At 36.4% G+C, this 25,580-nt stretch overlaps 1 protein-coding gene across 1 annotated transcript; it reads left to right on the forward strand.

Annotated features, from left to right (window-relative positions):
• Positions 1–1,798: 1,798 nt before the first annotated feature.
• LOC105252012 lies at positions 1,799–19,667 on the forward strand. The gene is made up of 16 exons (XM_011259176.3): positions 1,799–1,992; positions 3,020–3,204; positions 3,288–3,484; positions 3,597–10,654; positions 10,749–10,963; positions 11,037–11,352; positions 11,429–11,607; positions 13,172–13,358; positions 13,483–13,718; positions 13,787–14,174; positions 14,460–14,571; positions 15,373–15,712; positions 16,178–16,222; positions 16,325–16,441; positions 16,501–16,609; positions 16,861–19,667. The coding sequence occupies exons 1-16, from the start codon at positions 1,848–1,850 to the stop codon at positions 18,912–18,914; spliced, it is 11,883 nt and encodes a 3,960-aa protein (XP_011257478.2). The 5' UTR covers positions 1,799–1,847; the 3' UTR covers positions 18,915–19,667.
• Positions 19,668–25,580: the final 5,913 nt, after the last annotated feature.

Below are 25,580 nucleotides of genomic sequence, written 5' to 3' on the forward strand. Positions count from 1 at the left end.
GTATTATTCGTCCGCGATTTTTCACAATAAATTTAGATTGTATTAAATTTGGAATCACACAAATATATTCTTAAAGATTCTTGAGTTTTCTCTATTAATAGAATAAAATGAATATAACATATTCTTTGTTGTAAAAATATTTGATTTCTCAAAATTCTCTCTTCCTTTTATTAAATGAAGGAGGAATTTATATAACAGTACTCTATAAAAATAATAACTAAAAAATGCCATGTCTATAAAAAATAAGAATATAATTGAAAAACAAATTTTTACAGTAGTAATAATAGACTATTTTTCAATAATCGACATCTGTCATTATACCCTCCAAATATAATTTCGTATAAAATGCGAAGAAAATTTATATAGCAGTACTCTATAAAAATAGTAACTCTAAAAAATGCTATGTCAATAAAAAATAAGAATATAATTGAAAAACAAATTACAGTAGTAATAATAGATTATTTTTCAATAATCGACACCTGTCATTATACCCTCCAAATATAATTTCATATAAAATGCGTAGATTGCATATGATTTGAAAATCGAACAAAGTCGACATTGTTCCATCGGGGAAAATCGTTCGCGAGCCCGACTTTTGACGCAGACTTTTCGCACGGTCCTGGCCCCTATTGTACCGCGCTTCGTCGCCTCGGTTGAGAACCCCCCGAATGTTTCCAATCCCGAAGGCGATGTCCAGTGCTCCGTGTTGCGCGCGACAAGGAAGGGGGATGCGTTTCGTCGTGGTGGTCGTTACTGCGCCGCTCGTGTGCACCCGGTGACTCGGCGATCGCGTCTCGACGTCACGCGCGTACGTTCATCTAGGACGCGAGGAGTCGCGAAAGTCGGAGCGTTCGCGAGAATAATTCGTCCCCGTGCGTCCTCCGGTGCGCGATATCCGTCTCGAGGAGCGTGGCTCGTACGCGCCGTACTTTCCTGCCTACAACGTCGTCGTAGTCGTCGCGACGTACGTGCGTGCGTGCGTGCGTGCCCGCGCACGCCCGCGCGCGCTCTCGGCATCGACGGAGCGAAACGTCGCGCGTGTGTGATCGTGCGCGCGAGAGAGAAAAGGAGGGAGATAGCGCGGAACGGATGGAGTTTCGGGGGGGGAGAAGGGGGGAAGAGGGAAGGAAACAACGCGCATTAGAGCTCTAACGCGCGATGTGCGTCTGTGTTCGTGACTCGTGAAAAACTTGCGGAGAAGAGACAGATCCAACGAGAGCGATATAAAGTGCGCGAGAGGAAAAGAGAAGGAAGAGAGACAGAGAGAAGGAGAGAGAGGGAGAGAGAAAGAGAAAGAGCGGCGGCGGCGGCGCCGCTTCTTTTCACTTGTCCACTTTTGAGAGAGGGCGGAGGAATAAGTGCCTCCGTCTCTCTCTCTTTCTACTCCTCCTGTGAGCGCGCGCGCGCGTGAGTGCGTGTGTGTTGTGTGCGCTCCCCCCTCCTCGTCGGCGCGCGAGTGGCAGGTAGAGGCGCGCGAAGACACCAAGGGCGCGCACAACGACGAGGTAGAGGAAGACGAGAGCGGCGAGGAAGCGGGAAGCGTCGGCGTCGAGGCGCTCGGCGGCCGACTGACTACCTGCCTCGACGATCGAAGGCGCGAAATTTCTCACGTAGCTACTCGTTCGCGTTATTGGTGTAGTGGCCCGCTGGTGTAGTGAAAAATGGGATGCGCGGCAAGCCATCGCAGGGCCGCCTAGCGTAGTAGTGTGTCGCGCCTGTTTGACGGCGGCGGTGGCGGCGGCGGCGGCGGCGGCGGCGGCGGTGGCGGCGGCGGCGGCGGCGGCGGTGACGGCGGCGGCGGTGGCGGTGGCGGCGACGGGGCCCAACGGCGAGAAGCGGTCGGAAAAATGGCGTCCGATAACGAAGCCTCTTGCGCGAGTGACCCAAATTTCGCGGTGATCTGCTCGTTCCTTGGCTGCTTCGGCAAGTCCTGCGGCATCGTTTATCCGGACATCGCGCGACTCCAGGATATGCTCGAGAACACGCAGGAAGGTGGGTCTTTACCGCGGTCTCTCCCTTTACGCTTGTGTGTACGTGCTCTCTCGTGCGCGGGTGGAAGGGAGGGACAGAAGACACGGTCGTGTATATACGCGCTAGACGGTGTGAGCGAGAGAGAGAGAGAGAGATAGAGAGAGTGGGAGAGAAAGAGAGGGGAATAGCGTGTATGCGAAGTGTGCGAGAGGAAGCGAGAGGCAACGACAGCGACCCGCCCCCGCAAAAGGCCAGTCGTCTAAGCGCCGTACCATTAGTTTCCTTCGTACGACTCCGCTGCGACTGCGAGCCTCGATCGTCCCTCCGTTTGTTGATTCGTTCCGGCAAACGAGTCGCGCCTCTCTCTCGCTTGGAACGCGCGAGGAAGGTGGACGCGGGACCGCCGCCTTCTGTTTTGGCGGCGCGGGATAGACGAAGGTAATCGCGAAACGTCCTTTCCCTTTACGCCGTTTTACGACGACGCGGCTTTCCTTGCGTTAAGCGTTGTTGTATTGACAGATAAGCGCGGATTTCGCATTGTTGTTATTCCGCCGCGTGCTGCCACCTTCCTTGTTGTCAACTTGTCGGTTACACGTGATTACATGCAAGTTACAAGCGACGCCGGCTCGCTCCAATTTCGGGGAAATGTCATTGATCGCCGTAGTACGTAGTAGAGACTCGTATACGATCGTCAATCCGTAGACGGAAGGTCTACTCTGTGGAAACAAAACACTTGTATTTTCTGTTTTTGTCACGTTATTTGTACTTTCATTCAAGTTTAACGTTAACCTTGAATTGCTTTTTTGTAATATTTGAATTAAATCTAGGGAGATATATTTTTCTGTTATTTTAGAGTTTCTGTATCAGTGTTATTGTTTCAATTATACGTATTTAAAAAATAAGTGGACATTCGATCAATGTTACATTTTCTGAAAACTTTGACACAAGTCATTGATATATTTACACAATATACAGTTTAGATTAGAAATTTTCTTCGGTATATTTATTTATTTGTAATTCTTACAAATTTATTATATGTTCTTTTTAGTGTCACGAGAATTAATAGACCTGCACATCAAGTTGTTACGTAAAACACGTAAAAGTGTGTCACCGGAGAAATGGGAACGGGCACTAGTCAAGTTTTGCCACACGTACTCTAATCAGGATGGATGGGAACTTGAACGCTTTGGTTATAAAAAGGCTCGCATTGCTGTTAAACTGCGTTTACTTAAAGTATGAACTATTATATAATTCTATTTTTTTTATCTATAAAATTGAAAGATTTTTTTCATGCGCAAGCCTTTTTTATTTTCTAGGTACTATTGGAAACGCAGTTTGATTTAAATCAAAAATTTAAGAATGAAGTGAACAAATTGGCAGCTGATGAATTGCGCGTGGAACCATTAGGAAGGGACAAAAGTGGATTAGCATATTGGTGTCAGTTAGACGAGGAGTGCAACATAAGAGTTTATAGGGAAGATTTAGACGAAGAGAATTGGGAACTAGTAGCTCAGTAAGTTTTTTTTTTACAAACTAGATTAACCGATAATATGCTTTTGTATTATTATATTTTATTATTTTAATTGAATCTATCAATAGTGCATATTATATATCTTTTGTAATAGGGATCGAGAAGGTGTTGTTAGTCTCATAAACACCTTGTCGAATGGCGAAGCCGGAGCTATACCAATTAATGAGGATAGCAACAGTTTAGAAATCTCTGAAAAACCTATAATAGACACTGGTCAAGTAACGACATCACCAAGTTTGGAGGACGAAGTTGTGCAAGAGAATGGCATTCACACAAATGAGATGAATGGTAAACAGTTACCCAACGGTAGGAGTGACGAGTTTGAGGATGAACAAGAACATGATCAGGATCAGGATCAGGATCAGGATCAGGATCAGGATCAGGATGATACTAATGAAGTTGAAAATGATGAGGAAGAAGATATTGATGCGGAAGAGGAGGATATGACAAACGACGAAAGTTCCAAGCAAATTACAGAGGAAGACGATTCTCAAGAAATGGTACAAACTTCGAGCATAGAATCAAGATGTATGAATACTTCGTCTACATTATCAGCGTCTAATTTGAAAACGCTAAACATGAAGGTGAATGTAATATCGGAAGAAGTAAGCCGCAGAGAGGCTACCGACGTAACATCCGATTCTTTAACATCGGAGAGTAAATCCGCGATTATACATAAACAGACTGCACCTACAGTAACAGATAACGTGAAATTCGAGGTTGAAGAATCGGCACCATTAAAATCGATAGAAACGCCTGTTATTACTTCGTCTCCACTGAAGCTAGTGAATATTTCGGAGTTAAAACAAATGCCAGAAGAAAAATTACTAAGTCCAACAACACCTGTCACGGCATCATTAAATGCAGCGAAAAAATATGGTATTTCCGACGAGATAACAGATCCTGTTATGAAATCGCTCGAGAAATTATCTGGCAAAAGTAACTTGCCTTTTTCCTCTACAGATTCTATTTCTATGGCACACAGCAAACTATCTATCAAGCCAATAGATCAACTGGCTGCGAATCTTGTGAGGATACAATCAGAAAAACTGGAGAAGCCAAGCGGACCAAAATCATTGGAAAAGATAGCGGAATCTCTCGCAAGATCCGGTGGTATATTGGGAAATACCGCGAATGGAGAGGACGATAGGTTGCCGCAAGATTTTTGCTCAAGAAATCAATCTGAAAAATCAACTCTTAGAGGTCACAGAGGCATAGACTTGTCGACATCACCGCGTGGTTGGGAGAGCGCAAACGAGCAAAACAGACCGATGGATTTTTCCGGAATCGATCTTTCTAGTCGAAAAGGGAAGACGATGGATCTGCCTTCCCCGGGCTACAGAACGCAAGATTTTCAACATCGAGAGATGGATTTGAGCACAAAGAAGCTAAACAAACCGGAAGTACCGAATTTGCCGTACGACGCACATAGCGTGATGATGCGTAACCACGCGAGGTTGGCTGATTTGAGCAAACGGCAAATGCCATTCACTGCGTACGAGATGTCATCGACGCCGTATCACAATACAGCTAGATTACCTGTCAAGGACGAGCATAGATTACCGAGCTACACGATACTTCCCGATCATAGCAAGATCACTTCCTTGAGGATGAACACCATGCCATTGAAACGTCCCCTAGAAGGTGACGATGTGCAGCAAGATATGCTGAAGAGGATAAGAGCGGACGTAATTCCAATCAGAGGCTCCATAGATAAGAGACCAATGATAAGCGGCAATTGGAGGGATGAAATGAGCGAGGCTATCGAGGAACCTATGATGATGGTACAAGGTGAAGGATCTGGTAGCGATTGTGATGCGGTGAATCCTATTGTCGGAGAAGCTGTGGAAGAACCAACTATTTTTTTTTACGGCGAGGGCTCCGGCACGGAATGCGAGACAGGTAATCCCGGTGACGACACGTCCACTGACAATAAAGAAAGCAACGAATCAAAAACTGAACCTGACTCCGCTACCGCGACATTATCGCAGAATAAGGTTTTAACCGAAAACGAGGTGTCTACGGGCTCGATAGTATCGAACAAAACCCCTGTAAAATTAAATAGAAACTATCCGCAATCTAATATAAGCGTAAACGATAATTGTCAAATAGTAGATTCTATGCAAGAGAAGCCAAAGTTTAAGCAAACGTTGGGCGTCCAAATAATACCTAAAAGTACAACTGGTCCCGTCAAAAGGTTATCTAGGTGGGACGTGGGAAAACCGGAGGAGAAAGCAGAATGTGACAGTAGTATCATATCACATGTGGAAGAAGACATATCATTGAAGGAAAATACAAATGATTATAAATGTGACGATGCAGAGCAGAAGCTATTGAACACGGATACAGAATCGAAAATGGAAGTTTCTGCTGATGTAAATCAAGATGTCAAAACAGATGACAAACCTGTAAACACGGAAAGTGAAACCACCATCAAAGACAGTGTTAAAATGTTCGATGAAAGTTTAAAGAGTACGAATACAAATATGAGTATGGAACAGAAAAGTGATGCTAAACTTCAAGAATCCATGCAATGTGATTCTTCTATATCGTCGTGTCAAGATATTTCACAGACGCCCGAAGAATGTACAAATTCTGAACTATCTATGGTAGATTCAGCCAATGTACAAAACGATTTGAATAGTGTAGTTTCACGCGAGCCGGATACTCCTGAAATAACGGATAATGAATGCAAACCAACAATTGCCAATTCTCCACCGAGATTTTTTTTTGGTCCCAATTGTATCTCATATACCTCGAAATCCGATGAATTAGAATCGGAGCAAAGTTTGATCGCATCTGCGCATAGTAAAACGGATACTGTACAATATGAATGTGTATCTTCATCGAAATTGGTGGACGATACTGTTTATCCATACAAAAATACGGAAGATTTTGAGTTGACGCAAACAAACAATAATTCGCTAAAGACGGATCTGTTTACTTCAGATTCTGACAGTGTTCCATGCGGAAACAATAGCGAAGACACGGAAAAAATTGAAACACCAAGCAACACGTGGGATCAACATACAATTTCAACACTTAATAGTTCGATAGATCCAAGCGATGTATCCGAGTGTGATGTCACTAATTCATCTGTCGCTCAAGTTTCGACAGAGACGAATAAGGAATCAAGCGTGCAAGAATCTGTTTGTTCCAGCAAAGAAACGGAAGAAGATAACTTTTCAAAAATACATACGAGTACAGAGGCAGAAAATGAAAGTATTAATGATATAAGTATGAGTGAACAAGATCCGATTAAAATCAGTTCGATTGATGAATCCAGCGTAATTGGACCAGTAGAATGTGGAATTGTTGAACAATCACAATGTGATACATCTATTGATTCTGAAAAATCTGAAGGCATAGAAAAAACTCAGGAAAATATTTCTTTTGAAATATCGGACAATATTATACCGCAATTGTCGGATGATAAAGAAGATAAAGATGAAGAACCAATCGATGATTGTAAAAATGAGTACAATCATCAGTCTGTTAATTCAAACAACTTCAAGGAAGACGAAGGGAAAATCGAATCTGTAACAACACCGCATTCGTCTTCGCTTCTTACTCAAGATTCACAAATAGAATTGACCGATTTTAAGAAAATTGAGGATAACAATTCTAATGAATTAGTAGATTCCACAAATGCAACAAGATTATCCGAAGATTACCAGGAAGCAAACAGCCTTCAAAAGAATGATCTCGATTCCGCTGGAGAGAGTTGCGACAAGCAGAGTGATAAAAATGATAATTTTTCCGAAATCGACGGTCAGGAAGATCATTCGACTGACACGGATAACGAAAAGATGAAAGGTCTGATCGGTTCCGATGCCGACTCGTTATGCGTTAATTACGATAAAAACAGCGAAAGAACTGATGCATTATCTGACATAGGGATGCAAGATGATGGATCAGGTGATTCCGAAGAGATTAAAGAGAAAGGATTGAACGATATGCAAGTTAACGATACTGTGTTTGATATGGATTCTGTGACCGTTTCGGAGTCTCTTAAAGAAAATGCTAAACACGATTTAGTTCCTACCATAAGCAGTTCGGATGATGTATCTGTGCAGGACTCCTCGTCTCAACAGAGTGGACCTGTGCAAATAGACAGCGAAAAAGTTGAAAATACATTGTCTGTTATCGATAAACCTTCTACATTCAACCAGAACATTTTACCAGAAATAATGCCTGAAACAAATATTCTTGAATTGCCCAAGTCGGATATTGTCGAAACTACGAAAGGAACGAACTTGTCTAACATAGTTCAGGCTACAAGCGAATATGTTGATGATGTTTCTGAGAACCTCAGTTCTTGCATCGATCAAGATTCGAATGAAGAGATGGTTATAGATGATCGTATATCGGAATCTAATGAATCGTTTAAAGAAACTGAGGAAGTTACAATGAATGATGGACAACCGGAGGATGCAGTGCAAGAAGCAACGATGGATCCTGAAAAAGAAACTCCAGTTATTGCAAATATTGAACAAGAATCTTGTCAGATTGCGACAGAAACTGAAACCTCAGAGAAAGAGAAGTCTGAAGCTGACGTAGAAAGCAAAAATGATAAAGAATTTGCCGAAGATGATGAGAGTAAAATCTACAATACTGATAAACGAGATACGATAGTAGCGGAAGATATTTGTGACGTCAGCAAAAGTAAAGAAATTGTCGAAAGCATAGAAGAATCAGAGATAAATACGACAGTTGCAATTACTGAATTATCGAATGTACATTCAATAAATGTAATTTCTCAAGACTCACAACAGGAGATAACAAATGAGAATAAACAACCGCTAGTTGCGAATTACGACAGTGATTCCAATGATGATGGTAGCGATAATGTTTTCGAACCTGATGTGGCGCAAAGTGATTCGAAGGATGATGTTGCTGTCTCGATGGAACGAAAAATTAGTGAAGAGTTGCACGAAAAATCATCTGTCCAAAAAGATGACACCAACAACGTAAATTTAGTCTCCGATGCGTCTCAAAAGGAACCATCTGAACAGCAAGCGGAGAAACCTTCAGAAACGAAAATGAATGAAATATTAAATGAAGATATTACAAACGTTAGTGAGCAAAAATGTGTTGTCGAGACAAATGTTATATCTGCTTGCAATATTGATAGTAATATTGAAGATTGTTTGAATGATGAATCGACAATGCCTTTAAATAAAGATGAATTTCAAGAAAAAACAGACATTCGTAATGTTACTGACAATATTAAAACATTGGAAGTATCAGATGCAACGAAACTATTAGTTACTCCAGTCATGACTGAAGAAATAATTGAGCCTCTTCTGAACAAGAGTTTTGAAATGAGCCATAGTGAAAAAAATAAAGAACATTTTAATAATTTGATCGACAATATGAAAACAGTACAAGACTGTCAAGAGACTGTTGATGAAATAACGGAAAAAGGGGAATGTTTGACATCCGAGAATGTTTGCAATTTCGACAGAAACGACGCGAATAAATTTGCAAAATCTTCATTTGCCCAAGAAAGTATGGAAATTAACGCTCTGGATAACCAAGTGACTAACATATTTGATGTAAAGGAGCAGCATATGAGGGATATTGATGAAAAAATGAATGTCAATTTAGATACAGAAAATATCGTAAGGCTGAAGAATGTAAATGAACACATTGCTGAAGAACTGCCTATTCCATGTAAAAGATTTAAAGAGGATCTAACGGATTATGCTAAAGACAATAAATGGGATGTAAAATTGCAAGAAGAATGTTTAACTAAACCATTCGTGGAAGAGATGAGTTTACCACCGATTCAAACAGAATCGGATATAGTGCCAGCGAAATTGGATAATACTTTAACTGCGGATAAATCGTATCTTGAAGATCCGAAATTAGAAGAAAGCATATCTTCAAACACTTTATATTATCCAAATTCGATGTCTACGAAGATGGAAAATGTTAATAACTTGGATAGTAGCAATCAAAATGAGCCTTTTAGTGTAAATCTGAATGTAAATAAAAGTACAGAGAATTTCAGTGCGCCTTTAAATACGAAAGATGAATCGATGATATTTTTTGCTCAAGAGACTATCTCAGAAGTTAACGCTGTAAAATCTGATATCAAGAAAGAAGCTAGCAAAAGATTGAGCGATTCTTCGGACACGGAAGATGTTCCTCCATTAAAGTCTAAGCCACCATATTTTGAAACTGACGATAAGATGTTTGAAAATTTAGTAAGTACCGAGGTGCAACCGCTTAAGAATTTAGATACGTTGAATGAGATGGAAACCTTAAAACCACAAATCAAAGACGAAGCGAAAACATCGGCAATCTCTACGACACAATTGTTTCAAAACGATTTTAGTATGATTAACGATTCCACGACTGCTACAGCGATAGAGGATTCCAAAATCGATTTAGAAGAAAGAAAAGAACCATCTTTAGAAATTCAAAATATCGAGATGAAGCCTGCTTCTGTAGCTTCTGTAGCTTCTGATAGCGATTCAACAGGCATGGATAACGAGGGCGGTTTTAACGTACCATCAGAAGAAGTTGATCCTTTAGCATGTAACGAGGATGACCCTTTAAAGAATATTACCGAGGATGATGCTTTAAGAAATATTACAGAGGATGATGATGTTTCTAAGATAAGTATCCGTATAAAGCCGGTATCAGAAATAGTTTACGAGGGATGGAAATTAGACAGCACTACGGAAACGCCGAAGATTTCGCGAAAACGACGAAATAGTGCTCACGAATCAAATTCTGAAGACGGAGCTACAAAGGAAGATGAAGAAATGATGGGCGGCAAGAGGATGAAATTACGCGCAAAACGTATATCCGATAAGGAATTACGAAAGTCCATCGAGGAGAGCCGCGAGATAACAGTGAGCTCTGAGGACGAGGCTGTAAAATGTGATCCTGATGTAGTGGAGCTCGCGACTAAAGATGGCAGTGATGATCCAAATATTATGCAATCGGTGCCGATTGATAAAAAGATCAGGGGTCGTCCTAGAGGCAAACGAAGGCGTGGTTGTCGAGGAGGTGGACGTCCTAATCGGTCGAAACTTGCGGAATTTCAGGGCGATCAAATGTCCGAAATTTCGCCTGGTGCTCATCCCGATGGGACTTCCAATGATGCTTTAAATTCAGCACAGAAGAAGCGAAAGAAACGTAAGTCTGTATATAAATATATGTGGCAATAGCTTATTGAATATAAAAAATTAGCGTAAAGATGTACTAAAATTGAAAAATTGTGTTTTTACAGGAAAAATGGTTCTTGGCTTAGAAATAGGCAGAGATATTAAATTGGAAACGGAAGCATCAGGACTGGCACAGGATGAGACGCCTGTTAGGCAATCAAGAAGAATAGCACAATTAAAAATTAAAGAACAAGCAGATAGGCGTAGAATCGAGGAGGAAACTATGCGTGATTTGGAAGAGAAAAAAGAATCAGACAAGAAAAAGAGAAAGAAACAAAAAGTAAGTTATTAGATTAAATAAATTAAAATTATATAACTTATAGATTGCACATATAATTGTTTATCTCATGTAGCCGGAAAGCGAAGAGGATTATATAAAAGAGGTTGTCATAAAAGAAACGGAAAAAGAAAAAAAATCAAAAAAGAAACGCCGAAAGAGAAAAAAGAAAAAGATGTTAGCAAAATTCAATGAAGCGAATCCATGGCAGAGCTCATCCGGATCTAGTAGCGACGAAGAAAATGAGAATGAGGACGAAGAAGAGGAAGAGGAAGATATCGAGAGCGAGGGATCTTTACTGTTTAAAAGTGATCACGAATTTTCTCCGGAAAGCGATCTCGAAAAAGACCAAGAGTCTGAACCATTAAGACGCGCTAGAACCGCCCAGAAAGGTAAGCTTTTCGTAAAAAATAAACAAATATAATGATATTTATATTCGATTATAACTTCATTCATATTTGTCACTAGCCCAAAGCGATGTTGAAGAAGCTGAGGATGAGTACGCCTGTCAGAAATGTGGGAAAGCTGATCATCCCGAATGGATTCTTTTGTGTGATTCTTGCGATAAAGGCTGGCATTGCTCATGCCTCAGGCCAGCTCTTATGCTTATACCTGAAGGCGATTGGTTTTGTCCACCATGCCAACATGTAAGTTGTCTCATTTTGAAAACTTTACACAAATGTTTAAATAAAACATTTAAAAATTAAAAAATAATAATTTAATGTCGCTAGTCAATAATCCAAGGTTGAAAAAAAATGTAGTCGACCAAACTAGCTAGAAATTTTGTTTATTAATACGACGTTTTGACCATATGGTTGTGGTTCTTATCAAGTATATACTGGAAAGATTTATAAATAAATTAAACAATTAATTTACGGTTTGATTAATATAACAAGCACAACGAAATAAAGTGTGAACAATTTACCGATGTAATAATAATCAGGTGACAGGCATAGACGATAATCTTGCAAAACTGCACAAGTCACATTAACAAAAAACGTTATTTAACTAGATTCGAATTTGAGAGAAACTGATGCGTCCGTGTGAGACTTTGTCAAGAAACTAAACAACCAGAGGAAAAACGAAACTACGTGACCCTTATTTTATCATAAATGTTGTTTAAACTATCCGTGTCTTTTTGTAGGTTGATTAGATTATTAAATCTCTTGATAAAGAACATCTCAGCGATCTCTCTCTGTCGAACATACTTTTCGCTATGCAAAATATTGGGTTTCGACCAATCAAAATCATGTTCGGATTCTAATCTATGTTTGCTAATGACCGAGTGATTAGTTTCATGTAACTTTATATTATTACAATGTTCTACCGTCTTTTACGAAATAGTGGTTTTAACGTCGTTTACAAAATAACAAAAAAACTAAATAATTTAATTAGACGCGGTAAAGATAGCTTACATAATAATGACAAGACAAGTGTTGTATACAAATTAAATTGTAAAGATTGTAATTTATCATACATTGGACAAACAAAAAGACATTTACGTACGCGAGTGAAAGAACATTGTAATAATATAAAGTTACATGAAACTAATCACTCGGTCATTAGCAAACATAGATTAGAATCCGAACATGATTTTGATTGGTCGAAACCCAATATTTTGCATAGCGAAAAGTATGTTCGAAAGAAAGAGATCGCTGAGATGTTCTTTATCAAGAGATTTAATAATCTAATCAATCTACAAAAAGATACGGATAGTTTAAACAACATTTATGACAAAATAATAAAGGTCACGTAGTTTCGTTTTTCCTCTGGTTGTTTAGTTTCTTGACAAAGTCTCACACGGACGCATCAGTTTCTCTCAAATTCGAATCTAGTTAAATAACGTTTTTTGTTAATGTGACTTGTGCAGTTTTGCAAGATTATCATCTATGCCTGTTACCTGATTATTATTACATCGGTAAATTGTTCACACTTTATTTCGTTGTGCTTGTTATATTAATCAAACCGTAAATTAATTGTTTAATTTATTTATAAATCTTTCTAGTATATACTTGATAGGGACCACAACCATATGGTCGAAACGTCGTATTAATAAACAAAATTTCTGGCTAGTTTGGTCGACTACACTTTTTTTAAAACATTTAAATATTGTACATATATTAATATTTCTTTTTTCATCTAATACATTAATTTAATTCTATATATATTTATATGAAATGTTTTATATGAAATATTTATATGATCTTCAAGAATCTGCTGGTGACTAAGCTACAAGAAACACTGAAGACACTCGATCAGTTAACAAAGAGACACGAGAATGAAGTATTACGGAAGAAACGATTGGCTTTTGTCGGCATAAGTCTGGATAATGTGCTTCATAAAGGTGAAGCGCAACGCGTGAAAGGATCGAAAGCATCTAGTCAGGAATCAGATAATGGTAAATTTTTATGTAGCGATTGATTTAAATTATTTTAAGTTAAAATGAATAATTATGTTATTTTTATGTTATTCAATAATTGTTACTGTTATGTAATACATATTTAATCTCTCTGTTTTTACAGAATCTTCGGACTCCTCTTCGTCAGCCTCTAGTTCCGAAACATCGAGCAGTGATGAAAGCGAACCAGTTTATCAATTACGTGAACGTCGATGCGCTAACACCTATAAGTTTAACGAGTATGATGACATGATTAACGCCGCGATTCAAGATGAAGTTGAAGCGGTTCAAGGAGCTGGTAATCAGGGAAGGGGTAAGGACATTGCAACGATAGTCAACGCGGAAAAAGAAGAGGCTGAGGTAAAATGATTAAACAACAAATATATATGCAGATGTGATAGTATTATTACATATAATGTCTATTATAGGCCGAAGCGTTAAAAATGACGCAATTAGAAGAGGATAAAGATGATATCGAATCAAAACCGGAAAAAGAAAGTGACGAGGAATATAAAATCGAGAATGAAGATATGATTGATGAAATGGAAGAGAAACAAAGTGCGGTTGCTAAGAAATTGTTAGCACGTAAGAAACATCGAAAATTAAATAGCCTCGATATAAGTAGCGAAGATGATCCAGATAGTGATGAAGATTTCAAAGGTACGAGTTCCGAAGAAGAGGAAGACTTTGATGATCATATCACTTCATCTGATGATAGTTTTGCTAATGTAAGGCGACGTGGTAGAAAGGGTGAGCCGCGTCCTGTTAGAAGATCTACTAGAGCGCGCAGTACTAGGGCTTACGATGAAGATTTTAGTAAGTAATTATAACACTTGATACTTTTTAATATTATTTACATACATTTTCTATGTAAAATTATTTAAATATAAATTTCATTAAAATCTATAATTTTTATTTGCAATTTTTTAAAAATTGTTTATGAAAATATTTAATTCATATAAAGTTATATAAAATTAAATCGATAAAATTGATTAATTGAGTTTTGCGTTTTATTAAATTATTTATCATGATCTCTATAATAAAATATCCTAAATAAAATTTAAAAATAAGTTATTTAAATGATCGCAAATTTTTTTTCAGTTAATGACGATAGTGACGAGAGTGATCGGCCAAAGAGAAAGAAATCACGATCGATATGGGGAGATTCAGATAGCGAGGATAGTGATAATTCATGGAGGCAGAGAAAGAAAAAGTATATAATAATAATTTATATTATAATAGTTTATTTTTTTTAAAGATTTATTCATTATTTAATATAAATATAGTGAATAAGCTTTATTCGTTTATAAGGTTTATTCACTATTTAATATAAATATAATCAATGTCTTCCTAAAAAAGGTGAAATTATATTTAAAAGATCTATTTATTACATGAAATTTTATATAAGAGGAAAAATTTTTATTAATCGATTTATTATGTTAATAATTTTATTCATTTTAATTAATAATAGAATCAATAGAATAGTTGACAAAACTTTATTTTATTTATCAATTTTAACAATATTTATATCAGATTTGATAAATAGTAAATTTTAAAAAATGATTTAAAAAATTATTGTTTTTTTTTATCTATTTTGAGACAGTTTAATTTAATGATGAGATTATAATTTTTAGTTTTTTATCATTTATTAACTCGTGCTATTTTTAAATCTCTATTACTTATATATGTGCTATTTTTATATTTTTATTACTTATACATGTTGGAATATATATTATATATAATCCATTATATAATACATAATAAAATCAGGATATTTGGTTGTGTGATAAATTAAATGAATGTATTTCTATTACAATAATAAGATTTTTTATATTTCAAGATTAATCAGATTTTAGTTTTTTTTTAGCAGGATTTTATGTGAAGGATTTAATTAATACATTTAATAGATATTTTTATAGAAATAAAAATTAAAAATTAAAGATCATATATTACAAATTATAAACTAGAATACTTAAAATTATTAAAATAATATAATTTTTTTAAATTATTATAGAAGCAAAACAATACCAACATCTAGGATCAGGACGGTGCCCAAGACAAAGGGCAAAAAGAGGAAAAAGAGAAAACGTATAATAGAATCCGACAATCAGAGTGAGAACGATGAAGAAGATGAACCAAAACTTGAAGAACAGAGTGAACCTAACTTACAAGATGTAAACACTACTGAGTTGAATGAAGTGATGGATATTAATAAAGAAGAGAATTTTGAAAATAATACAGATAAAAATAATATTGAAATGAAAGTGGATGAATTACAAGAAATGGCTTCAGATGTTCCGATTCCACAGATTCCACAACCGTCAGAGATAGTGCCAATTCAAAAAATTAAAAAGGTAACTATTTTTTAATTGATTATTTATGATAGTGCCTTTTGGCATGTGAAGGGTAATATATATTGTACAATATATCTCATCATAGATAATGTAAGACATCACAATACATTTTATCACAATATATAGCATAATATAGCTTTATGTCACATATTGTTAATATACTCGTGGTAATAGATTTTCTATCTCGTTTCTTATATCACTATATTTTATAAGATAATAATCTTTGGTAATAATCTTTTTAATTTATTTAAATATTTTATACATTCGTCTGCTATTTAATGCTATTTCTTTGGATTTTTACAAAAAAATTACTACTAATTTATTAATTGTATATAGTCTTTTTATATCTATCCTATATCTAATAAATAATAAACTTTTTGAATATGATGCTACTAACCAATATTTCTTTTCACTTTTTTCTTATTATTACAATGTATAAATTCATAAATGTTTTTTTTTTTTTAGGATATTCTGCCTAAACCAAAAAAAGCCCCAACTATCAGACGAAAGGTATATGTCTATATCGTATCTTAATTTAATGATTTAATGATTTAATAATTGTATCTTTTTCAAATAATAATAATAATAATAATAAAATTTTATTTTTTTTAGATTATTTATGGTGGACTTCCAGATGAAAATAAACGAGAAGAGGAAGAAATATTAGATAGAAGAACTCGAGGACGAAAAATTAATTATCGAGAGGCAATGGCATCAGATAGTGAGGAGGTGAGACATTTTAACTTAACAAAGTTATCATGTAGATTAAAATTCTGATTATTTTATAGGAACTGAAGAAGGCGTTAATGATGAAAAAAACTGGCGAGAGCGAAGATGAATTTGTGGTAAATGAAGCTGATGACGTAAATGATGATGGAGAGAAAGATTCCGATTCAGGTAAATGATTCAGATGTAGCGTCTCTATATTTCATTATATATCAAGAGATATTCAATTGTAATAGAAAGCTTTATTTTCTTTAATTTATCGTAACTTGTGGGAAATAAAACTTTTGTAGTATCTATGTTTAAATTCTTTTTTGTTTTACATATTTTCTCTACTTGAAGAGAATTGTGCATTTGTCATGTATTTATGAATTACATTATATATAAATATATAAATAACAATCGTTAATCATCAACTTTTTCAGGAGATGTTTATATTCCGAAGAAGGATGCTCTAAAATTTAAAAACAAATCATTGAAGACAAAGAAATCGCGTAATGGTAAGGGTCTTGCAATGAAACGAAAATCATTGTCAGACGATATGCCGAAACAAAGGAAAAAACCTGGACCAAAACCGGGAAGCAAAAACAGAGCTCGTAAACAAAAATTAAAGGATGATGCAGATGGAGATATGATCGGCGCAGTCATGGACAATCCTATCGGCGATATAGCATCTAAAATGGACGAGAGTCTTCCGGACAATGTTGGACTGACAGGTACAACGATGTCGGTAGCGAGTTCATTTACTGGAGATGTTCCCGAGGGATCTCTGACGAGTCTCGGTGCCGGGGAGTTAGCTGACTTGGATGATGAGCAGCTTGAACAGATGATGTTGGACGAAGAATACGGACGACGGCAATTGGAGCTCGCGGCAATTGAGATAGCGAAAAAGAAGAAGAAAGAGGAACGAGAGGCCAAAAAGTTGGAGAAGGCGCGTTTGAAGGCTTTGGAGATATTGGCAGCGGAAAGACAGAGAGATCCCAATGCGCCCGAAGGGATGGACGGCGAGGCGCCTAAAAAGAAAAAACGCGGACGTCGCAGCAAAGCTGAAATAATTGCTGAGCAAATGCGCAGAGACAATGCATCGAATCTAGGTATTGCGCCTACATCAGTCATCGGCGGTATCGGGACACCGGACAGCGTGAGTAATATACAATCGCACAATCCTGCTGTTTTACCTACAAGCTTGACACCGGAAACTGACAGAAGCGTCGAAGGCGGGCATATGCCTCTTATGACTGGGCCAGACGGACAGCTCTTTAATCCGGATGGTACGCCGATGAGGCCGAAACGAAGAGGTCGTGGCAAAGGCAAGAAAACGCTCGCATTAGAGGCAGCCAGAGCCGCGGAAGCAGCGGCTAAGGCCGCGGCCGAAGTCGGCTTGATCGGTATGGGTACTGATTCAAACCCGGAAATGAAACAAAACGATATTCCGAATATTCTTCCTACACCAGGTAGCAGTACATCTGGTTCGGCGCCCTCTACACCACCGGCGAGTGCCGTTCCGACACCAGGTCCACCGGCAACACAATCGTCAAACTCGCAATCGGTTTATCCATCGCTACCATCCGGCCAACAGTCTTCCGTCATTACAAGGATGCTTCAGTCCCAACCAGTAACCAACAGTCCGCAGTCCTTCACCGCAGCAGCGGCCGCGATGGGCCACAAGTACTTTGGTGGGCCTAATGTCGGAGGACAAATAATGGGCGGTCCGCGAACGGGATACGAGATGCAGCCACGCGCCAGGATTCCATCACCGTATAGACAAGCAGGTCAATCGTCTATGCCGCCGCATTTCGCTGCAGTTAGATCGGGCACGCCACCAATGCGTATGCGAGTACCCGGACCGCAGATGTATCACACGCCGCACCATCCACTGGACCCATCGCCGTCGGGCGGTGGACCGATCTCGATCAATAATCGAGATCGCAGTTCACCTTTAACCGGCGGACCGGCGATGATTCCACCATCAGCCGGCAGTCCATTAGCTAAAGGAGGTCCTACGCCACCGCCCCCGCCATATGTACGAGGCGGTCCGCCGATGGCTAGGTTTGCCGAGAACCCTATGGGGCCCAGGCATCAAATGCCGCCATTCACTAACGCCTCGCCGGTTAATCACAATATGCAACAACCTTCCCCACCCCCCAATCGACCACCTGGTAACTTTTCACCGTATCATCCGCCTCCGCCTCCCAATTACCATTACGGTGCCTATCCACCACCTCCGCCGATGTCCACGGCGGACGATGCAGCCGCCTATCAAGGATCGCCGTATCCCTCGGAGCATTTCTCCTCGCCGGCAGATAACCAGCCTCCGATCCAAGGACCACCACCACCTCAGGCACCGCCACCACCTCAGCAATCGCATCCAGGCGACCCCAATGCCGGTAATAAGCAGTATGATGAAGAGGGCACCGGCGAATTTGGCGGACTGGTATCTTATTTCAGTAGCCAGAGAGAGGACGATCTCGATTCGTAGCATGAATGAGAGCTTGGCCAATCCTGAATCATTAGGGGGAGCATGCCCAGATAAAATCGCAACTTTTGCCGCAGAGGAAAAAGCGATAACATAAACGAATATGATTCTCTAGGAGATTCGACTTTTGAAGATACTAGTGCGTGTGTCGCGCAAAACATAGAACTAGAGTCTTCCTCTAGAGACACCTCTAAAGCAAACAGTTGTTCTGTGTAGTTTTTGCACTTCTTACGGAAAAAATGTCACTGAAGACAAATCCGAGATTGGCCAAGTATAGCGTGAGCGGAAAGATAAATCAGAACGACAGGGCGGAGCCTATTTTTTAAGAGTTGTAAGTTTTTCTGTAATTAGCTTTCAGTTTAATTGGATTTATATACGACGATGTGCGATTGCGTGAGAACTCTAAGATAATGGAGATGCAACGGTCGTTTTATCTAGGAGATAACGAAATGAAAGATTTGGCCAGAATCATTTTTCATCATTATTTATTGTTGTAATCCGTCAGTGGAAATTCACGAGCAAAGTTATTCCTTAAAAAGTTAAAAACAAGAGTAGAGAGTATCCGTGTGATCGTATGTTCCGTGAAGGAGAAGACGAAAAATTGACCTTTAATAATGATGAAAAAGGAAAATTGAAAAATCGAATGGCTAGAATGACGTACCGTTGTTAAACATGTACATATGTAAATAATATATAAGTCGTTTAGAGAAGGATTATATATGTATTATATATAAACATACACAGAGAGAAAGAGAGAGAGGAATGCAGTCATGCAGAATATACTATAAAAATGAATTAGTGCGGAAAGGGCACAAATGTAATATTTAAATTTAATCCAAGAGAATGGCATCTGAGTATAATAAATTAACAAAAGATTGTGAAAGACTATTACTATAATTATTTATAAAGAAAAAGATTAAGAATTTATGATATAGGCAGTATATTGTATTTTACAAATTTTACTTCATATAATTCTGAGAAACCATTAAATATAGTTATACTGGAGAGCAGGAGGCTGCTTTAAGTATACTCTTTGCAAAAAGCAAGGAAAATATACTTTAACAAAACTAGTATTAGCATAATTGGCGTACCACTGCATATATGTGGAAGCAGTGCAATTATTTATATATTTAAAATGACTTATATTTCTAATTGTATAATTCTGTATAATTTTTTGATTTACTCAGGCACATGCAAGTTCTTTTAATTGAAAATTTGCGCAGAACATATATCGCGCTGATTTTCAAACAAATGAAAAGAAATAGCTTTATATTATGTATAGCAAATTATATATTAAAGAGATACGAATGACATATATATGCAGATTATATAAAAATGTATTATGTGATGACACTTAAGATAATGATTTTGACTTAAAATGTCTGAGATATTTGTGTTTATAGTGTGCGATTTTACATTCATTGTCTCGATCGTGAGTTCCTTTCTACATTTCTAAAATTATTGATATATCCATATCATTTTTTAAATGTTTTATAAAAGTGTATTTACATTGTGTAATCATCCGATTATGTATTTAATGTGAAAATTTAGTATCGAAATTGAATTTTTTCGATAATAAAATTTTGTTAACACAATTCAATGAATCAAAGACGACTATCAGAAATATTTATTAGATTTGATCAAGTGTTGGAGTTTAATTAATCTATTAATTAGATTAATTAATTTTAAATTAATCTAAAAAATCCAAATCTTTTTTCTAAATCTTTTCTGACTTTAAACAAAAATTATCTAATCGAAATTCATTAGAAATTTTTTTTTATTTAGTAAAAAATTTAGTAATATGCGCAAATAAACATATGGATATATCGATGATTCGATTCTGAATACAGGAAGGAAATCAGAGTGGATAAGAATCGACATTCGAACAGATATATTTGATCATCTCGCGAAATTTTCTTTTGATCTTAAGGCGATGATCATAACAGCCTCCTGCTCTTTGAAGTTAAGACGAGGCCGCTAGTGGCCGCAAATCACGTGTGTGATGCGATGGAAGAAAAGAAAATCATGTATCTGTTTAGTTATCACACGTACGTGCATACCTAATATAAATAGAAGCTATATGAATAAACAAGAAAAAGATATTACATTATCTTAGAATTAGCTTGCTTGGGAGAGTTTCCTTTATTATGTTGAACGTTTTACGACCGGATCGAACGGTTATATACACGTATACACGTATGAAAGAACACATTCACATACACAAATTACATGCCGTATAACATGTAATAGAGGGGTTTACTATCACTAATTTTATTATTTTTACACCTATTACGATGTATGTCGATTGTCAGCGATTGATGTACGCAATTACTTCGTCTTCTTCTTTAGACACAGCAAGTCTTAAGAGCCGCCGATTCTAGATTACGCATCGAGGAGAACTAGATGTATCATGTTCAATATAGCGATTATGCTGCTTCCTTTTTCTTTAGCGTGCAATCGGCGGGATGATCGTCCCGCGATCTCATTTACATTGATATTGATTTGTATAGAGATAAGCATGTTTTATTCGCGCCGGCATATCGGAAATCGTATAATCAGCGAAATTTTCTCGATGACAAATCTACATTGTCGATGCTAGAACGACCAATGTCATTTTATAAATCACAAAAAATCACTTATAAATATTTAAAGAATTCAATGCAAAATCCAATGGCCCGCTTTCCTGAGAACTAAGAATATTATTCTGAAGATTGGGAAAGAGTGAATTCTTTGTTAAATTTGCGCAAATTTTGTTTGTAACGAAGGAATGTTATAGATCATATGTGCGTTTCAAATCATTCTTTGTATCTCGAATTTTTCAGTAATTTAAAATATCGATAAATATCGCGTTTATCACGAAATATCTACTTATGGAGTATTGGAATATTCGTCACTCCAATTTAGAGATATCCTAAATAGAATTTTTACGCGTGGCATTGTGCATTTAGTGAAGTATTTCCTAATTTGTAATATTTTGAATAATATATATACATATATTTATATATATAGACACACGTTTGCGATACAATGATATCGTACAACAATGAGAAAGTTGAATAATTTTTGGACCGTAATACGGGCATGGATTTCAATTTTTATGCATAGGAATGATTTGTAGCATTTACGTGTGTTTTCCTTCTCGTTGTCCCTATGAGTCCTTCCTCGAGGCGTATAAATTTGCGGAGTGGCTCATTAAGACAATAGTAAACGTGGTGCAGTTTAGCTTTTCTTTTGATAAGGGTCTAGACTAAACGCAATTATTATATTACATGTTGTAGCCTAAACAAAAAGATTTTGTAATAAAATTCAATATATTGAAATAATATATCGTGTGCGTAATTTTTTTTATGTTTCTCTCTCTATGTACATTTTTCTCCGAACCTTTATTATAAACAGAAAATAATGAACAATATTTTTAGAAATAGATGTTATATCTCTAAACGAAATAAATGTTATATCTCTAACTAAAATTTAATAAATAAAGTTTATTAAATTAGGCAATAATCTATTAAAAAAAGAGGAAAGAGCATACACAATATTTTAATCACATTGATCTTGTTAAATGTTGTAAAGGATTTATTTGTAATTAACATTCTTTTCAAATCAAGTTCCTTATAGTTACTAAGATATTTTATATTTCATTTGCATATTTAAGACAACACATCATTACCTTAATTATATTAGTTAATTATTTATATGCAAATAAATCAAATCAAATAAATTTTATATTTAATAAATATTAAATTTAAACTATACATATTATTGATTATTATATTCGTTATCGCAATATATATATTTCAAAATTTAAATATTTGTGATTCATTAATTGCCGACATTGATGTCACGTTCTTCGCTGGAAACGTATTCTGAAATTATTAGGAAATTATTAGGCGAATATAATCAAGCTGGAGGTAGCACAAACTAGCAAATTATCTACGCTAGTAAAATTACCTACCTAAATTATCGACCGATGAAAGTTTACCTTTAGTTTGCTGCGTTATCGACAAGCGGTAATTTTCTGTTAGTGTTAACTCCTATCTGATCATATTTGCCTAATACTTTCCTAATATTTCAGAATATAAATGGAGCCTGAAAATCATAAATGTCGGGTGAATTGAATCGCGGTAATCCGCGAACTATAAATATTATAGTAAATATTGAAATTCTGAAATATTAACAAAGTAACCGACAAATATAATTAGATAAGGAGTGGCATTAATTAAAAATCCAAGAATTGCAAGTATTCTAAAAATTTTAAGTCTAAAGCTTTGTACCTTAATTTTGTACATAAAAATATAGATTCAAAAACATATTAAACTCTTGAAAAGAATTCGCAATGTCTTTATAAAATATTTGCTATATTTAATATAAAAAAATTTCTTTTCTGGGGACTGAAATGTCATTAAATGGAGACTTTTAAAAAATATATTACTTTACCAAATATCTCTCGGAATATCGTGCTATTATGAATCTTTTAGAAATCAAATTATTGAACTATATTGATCAATATATTGATGCTATATGCATTCTAAATCTTGAGTCCACGATCAGTGATTGTCTGCGGCAATCGATTGCAGATCGAATCAATTAATCGAACGATTCCGGTTCGCTTTTCGTTCGATATGTATAAATATTAAATCAATTAATCAAAAGATTGCATTCCGCATCGCTTTTTCGTCCGATATATATAAATATTTAATTAATTAATCGAACAATTGCATTCGGTTCGCTATTTTCTGTATACGTACATAACCACCCAATTAATTAAACGATTGCATTGAATCGCCATTTTATTCGCCGTGTTCCAGCGAATATCGCTCGAGAGAAGGAGGCAACATGCGCGCGTCATGCGCGATTTCGACCGTCCGCGCGCAGACGAAAAACAGCCAATTTATATCTCGACTTCCGGACGCGATAGCGATTTCATTCTTTTTCATAAAATTCTACACCATATCGCAGCACTACCGTTTAAATCTCGTTCCGATCGTCCGAGGAGCGGCTGACTTACAGTGAATATCCGAAATCTGCTTCCGCTCTCACACTTAAGTGTAATATTTATATATATCGAATAAAAAAGCGAGTCGGAATGCACTCAGTCGAATAGTGAATTAAATATTTATATATACCAAACGAAAAGATGAATCGGAATGCATTCGTTCGATTAATTCCTTAAATATTTATATATATAAATATATATATATATATTTATGCATTCCGATTCATCTTTTCGTTTGGTATATATAAATATTTAATTCACTATTCGACTGATTGCATTCCGACTCGCTTTTTTATTCGATATATATAAATATTTAATTAATTAATCGAACGATTGCATTCCGATTCATCTTTTCGTTCGATATATATAAGTATTTAATCAATTAATCGAATGATTACATTTGGGTTCGCTTTTCGTTCGGTATATATAAATATTTAACAAATTAATCGAACGACTGCATTCGGCTTGCCATTTTATTCGCCGCGTTACAGTGAATATCGCGCATTCGTTCGATTAATTCGTTAAACATTTATATATATAGGAATAAAACGATTAAAAAAGCGAGTCGGAATGCAATCAGTCGAATAGTGAATTAAATATTTATATATACCAAACGAAAAGATGAATCGGAATGCATTCGTTCGATTAATTCCTTAAATATTTATATATATATATATTTATGCAATCCGATTCATCTTTTCGTTTGGTATATATAAATATTTAATTCATTATTTGACTGATTGCATTCCGACTCGCTTTTTTATTCGATATATATAAATATTACACTTAAGTGTGAGTCCAAGAAGTAGATTTCGGATATTCACTGTAAGTCAGCCGCTCCTCGGGCGATCAGGACGAGATTTAAACGGTAGTGCTGCGAAATGGTGTAGAATTTTATACAAAAAGAATGAAATCGTTATCGCGTCCGGAAGTCCAGATATAAATTGGCCGTTTTTCGTTTGCGCGCGGACGAAATCGTGCACGACGCCGCGCATGTTGCCTGCCTCTCTCGCGCGATATTCACTGTAACGCGGCGAGTAAAATGGCAAGCCGAATGCAATCGTTCGATTAATTTGTTAAATATTTATATATACCGAACGAAAAGCGGACCCGAATGTAATCGTTCGATTAATTGATTAAATATTTATATATATCGAACGAAAAGATGAATCGGAATGCAATCGTTCGATTAATTAATTAAATATTTATATATATCGAATAAAAAAGCGAGTCGGAATGCAATCAGTCGAATAGTGAATTAAATATTTATATATACCAAACAAAAAGATGAATCGGAATGCATAAATATATATATATATATATATATATATATATATATATATATTTATATATATAAATATTTAAGAAATTAATCGAACGAATGCATTCCGATTCATCTTTTCGTTTGGTATATATAAATATTTAATTCACTATTCGACTGATTGCATTCCGACTCGCTTTTTTATTCGTTTTATTCGTATATATATAAATATTTAACGAATTAATCGAACGAATGCATTCCGATTCATCTTTTCGTTTGGTATATATAAATATTTAATTCACTATTCGACTGATTGCATTCCGACTCGCTTTTTTATTAGATATAAATATTACACTTAAGTGTGAGAGCAGAAGCAAATTTCGGATATTCACTGTAAGTCAGCCGCTCCTCA

Source organism: Camponotus floridanus, unplaced genomic scaffold (genome assembly GCF_003227725.1).
Source record: "Camponotus floridanus strain SB8 unplaced genomic scaffold, Cflo_v7.5 scaffold53, whole genome shotgun sequence".
NCBI classification, from domain to species: domain Eukaryota; kingdom Metazoa; phylum Arthropoda; class Insecta; order Hymenoptera; family Formicidae; genus Camponotus; species Camponotus floridanus.

Excerpts from the sequence above, each read along its gene's own strand:
- LOC105252012 (XM_011259176.3), top strand. The coding sequence starts at position 1,848 with ATGGCGTCCGATAACGAAGCCTCTTGCGCGAGTGACCCAAATTTCGCG. Across the intron at positions 10,655-10,748 it reads ACAGAAGAAGCGAAAGAAAC|GAAAAATGGTTCTTGGCTTA; the intron begins GTAAGTCTGTAT and ends GTGTTTTTACAG. Across the intron at positions 16,442-16,500 it reads TGGCATCAGATAGTGAGGAG|GAACTGAAGAAGGCGTTAAT; the intron begins GTGAGACATTTT and ends ATTATTTTATAG.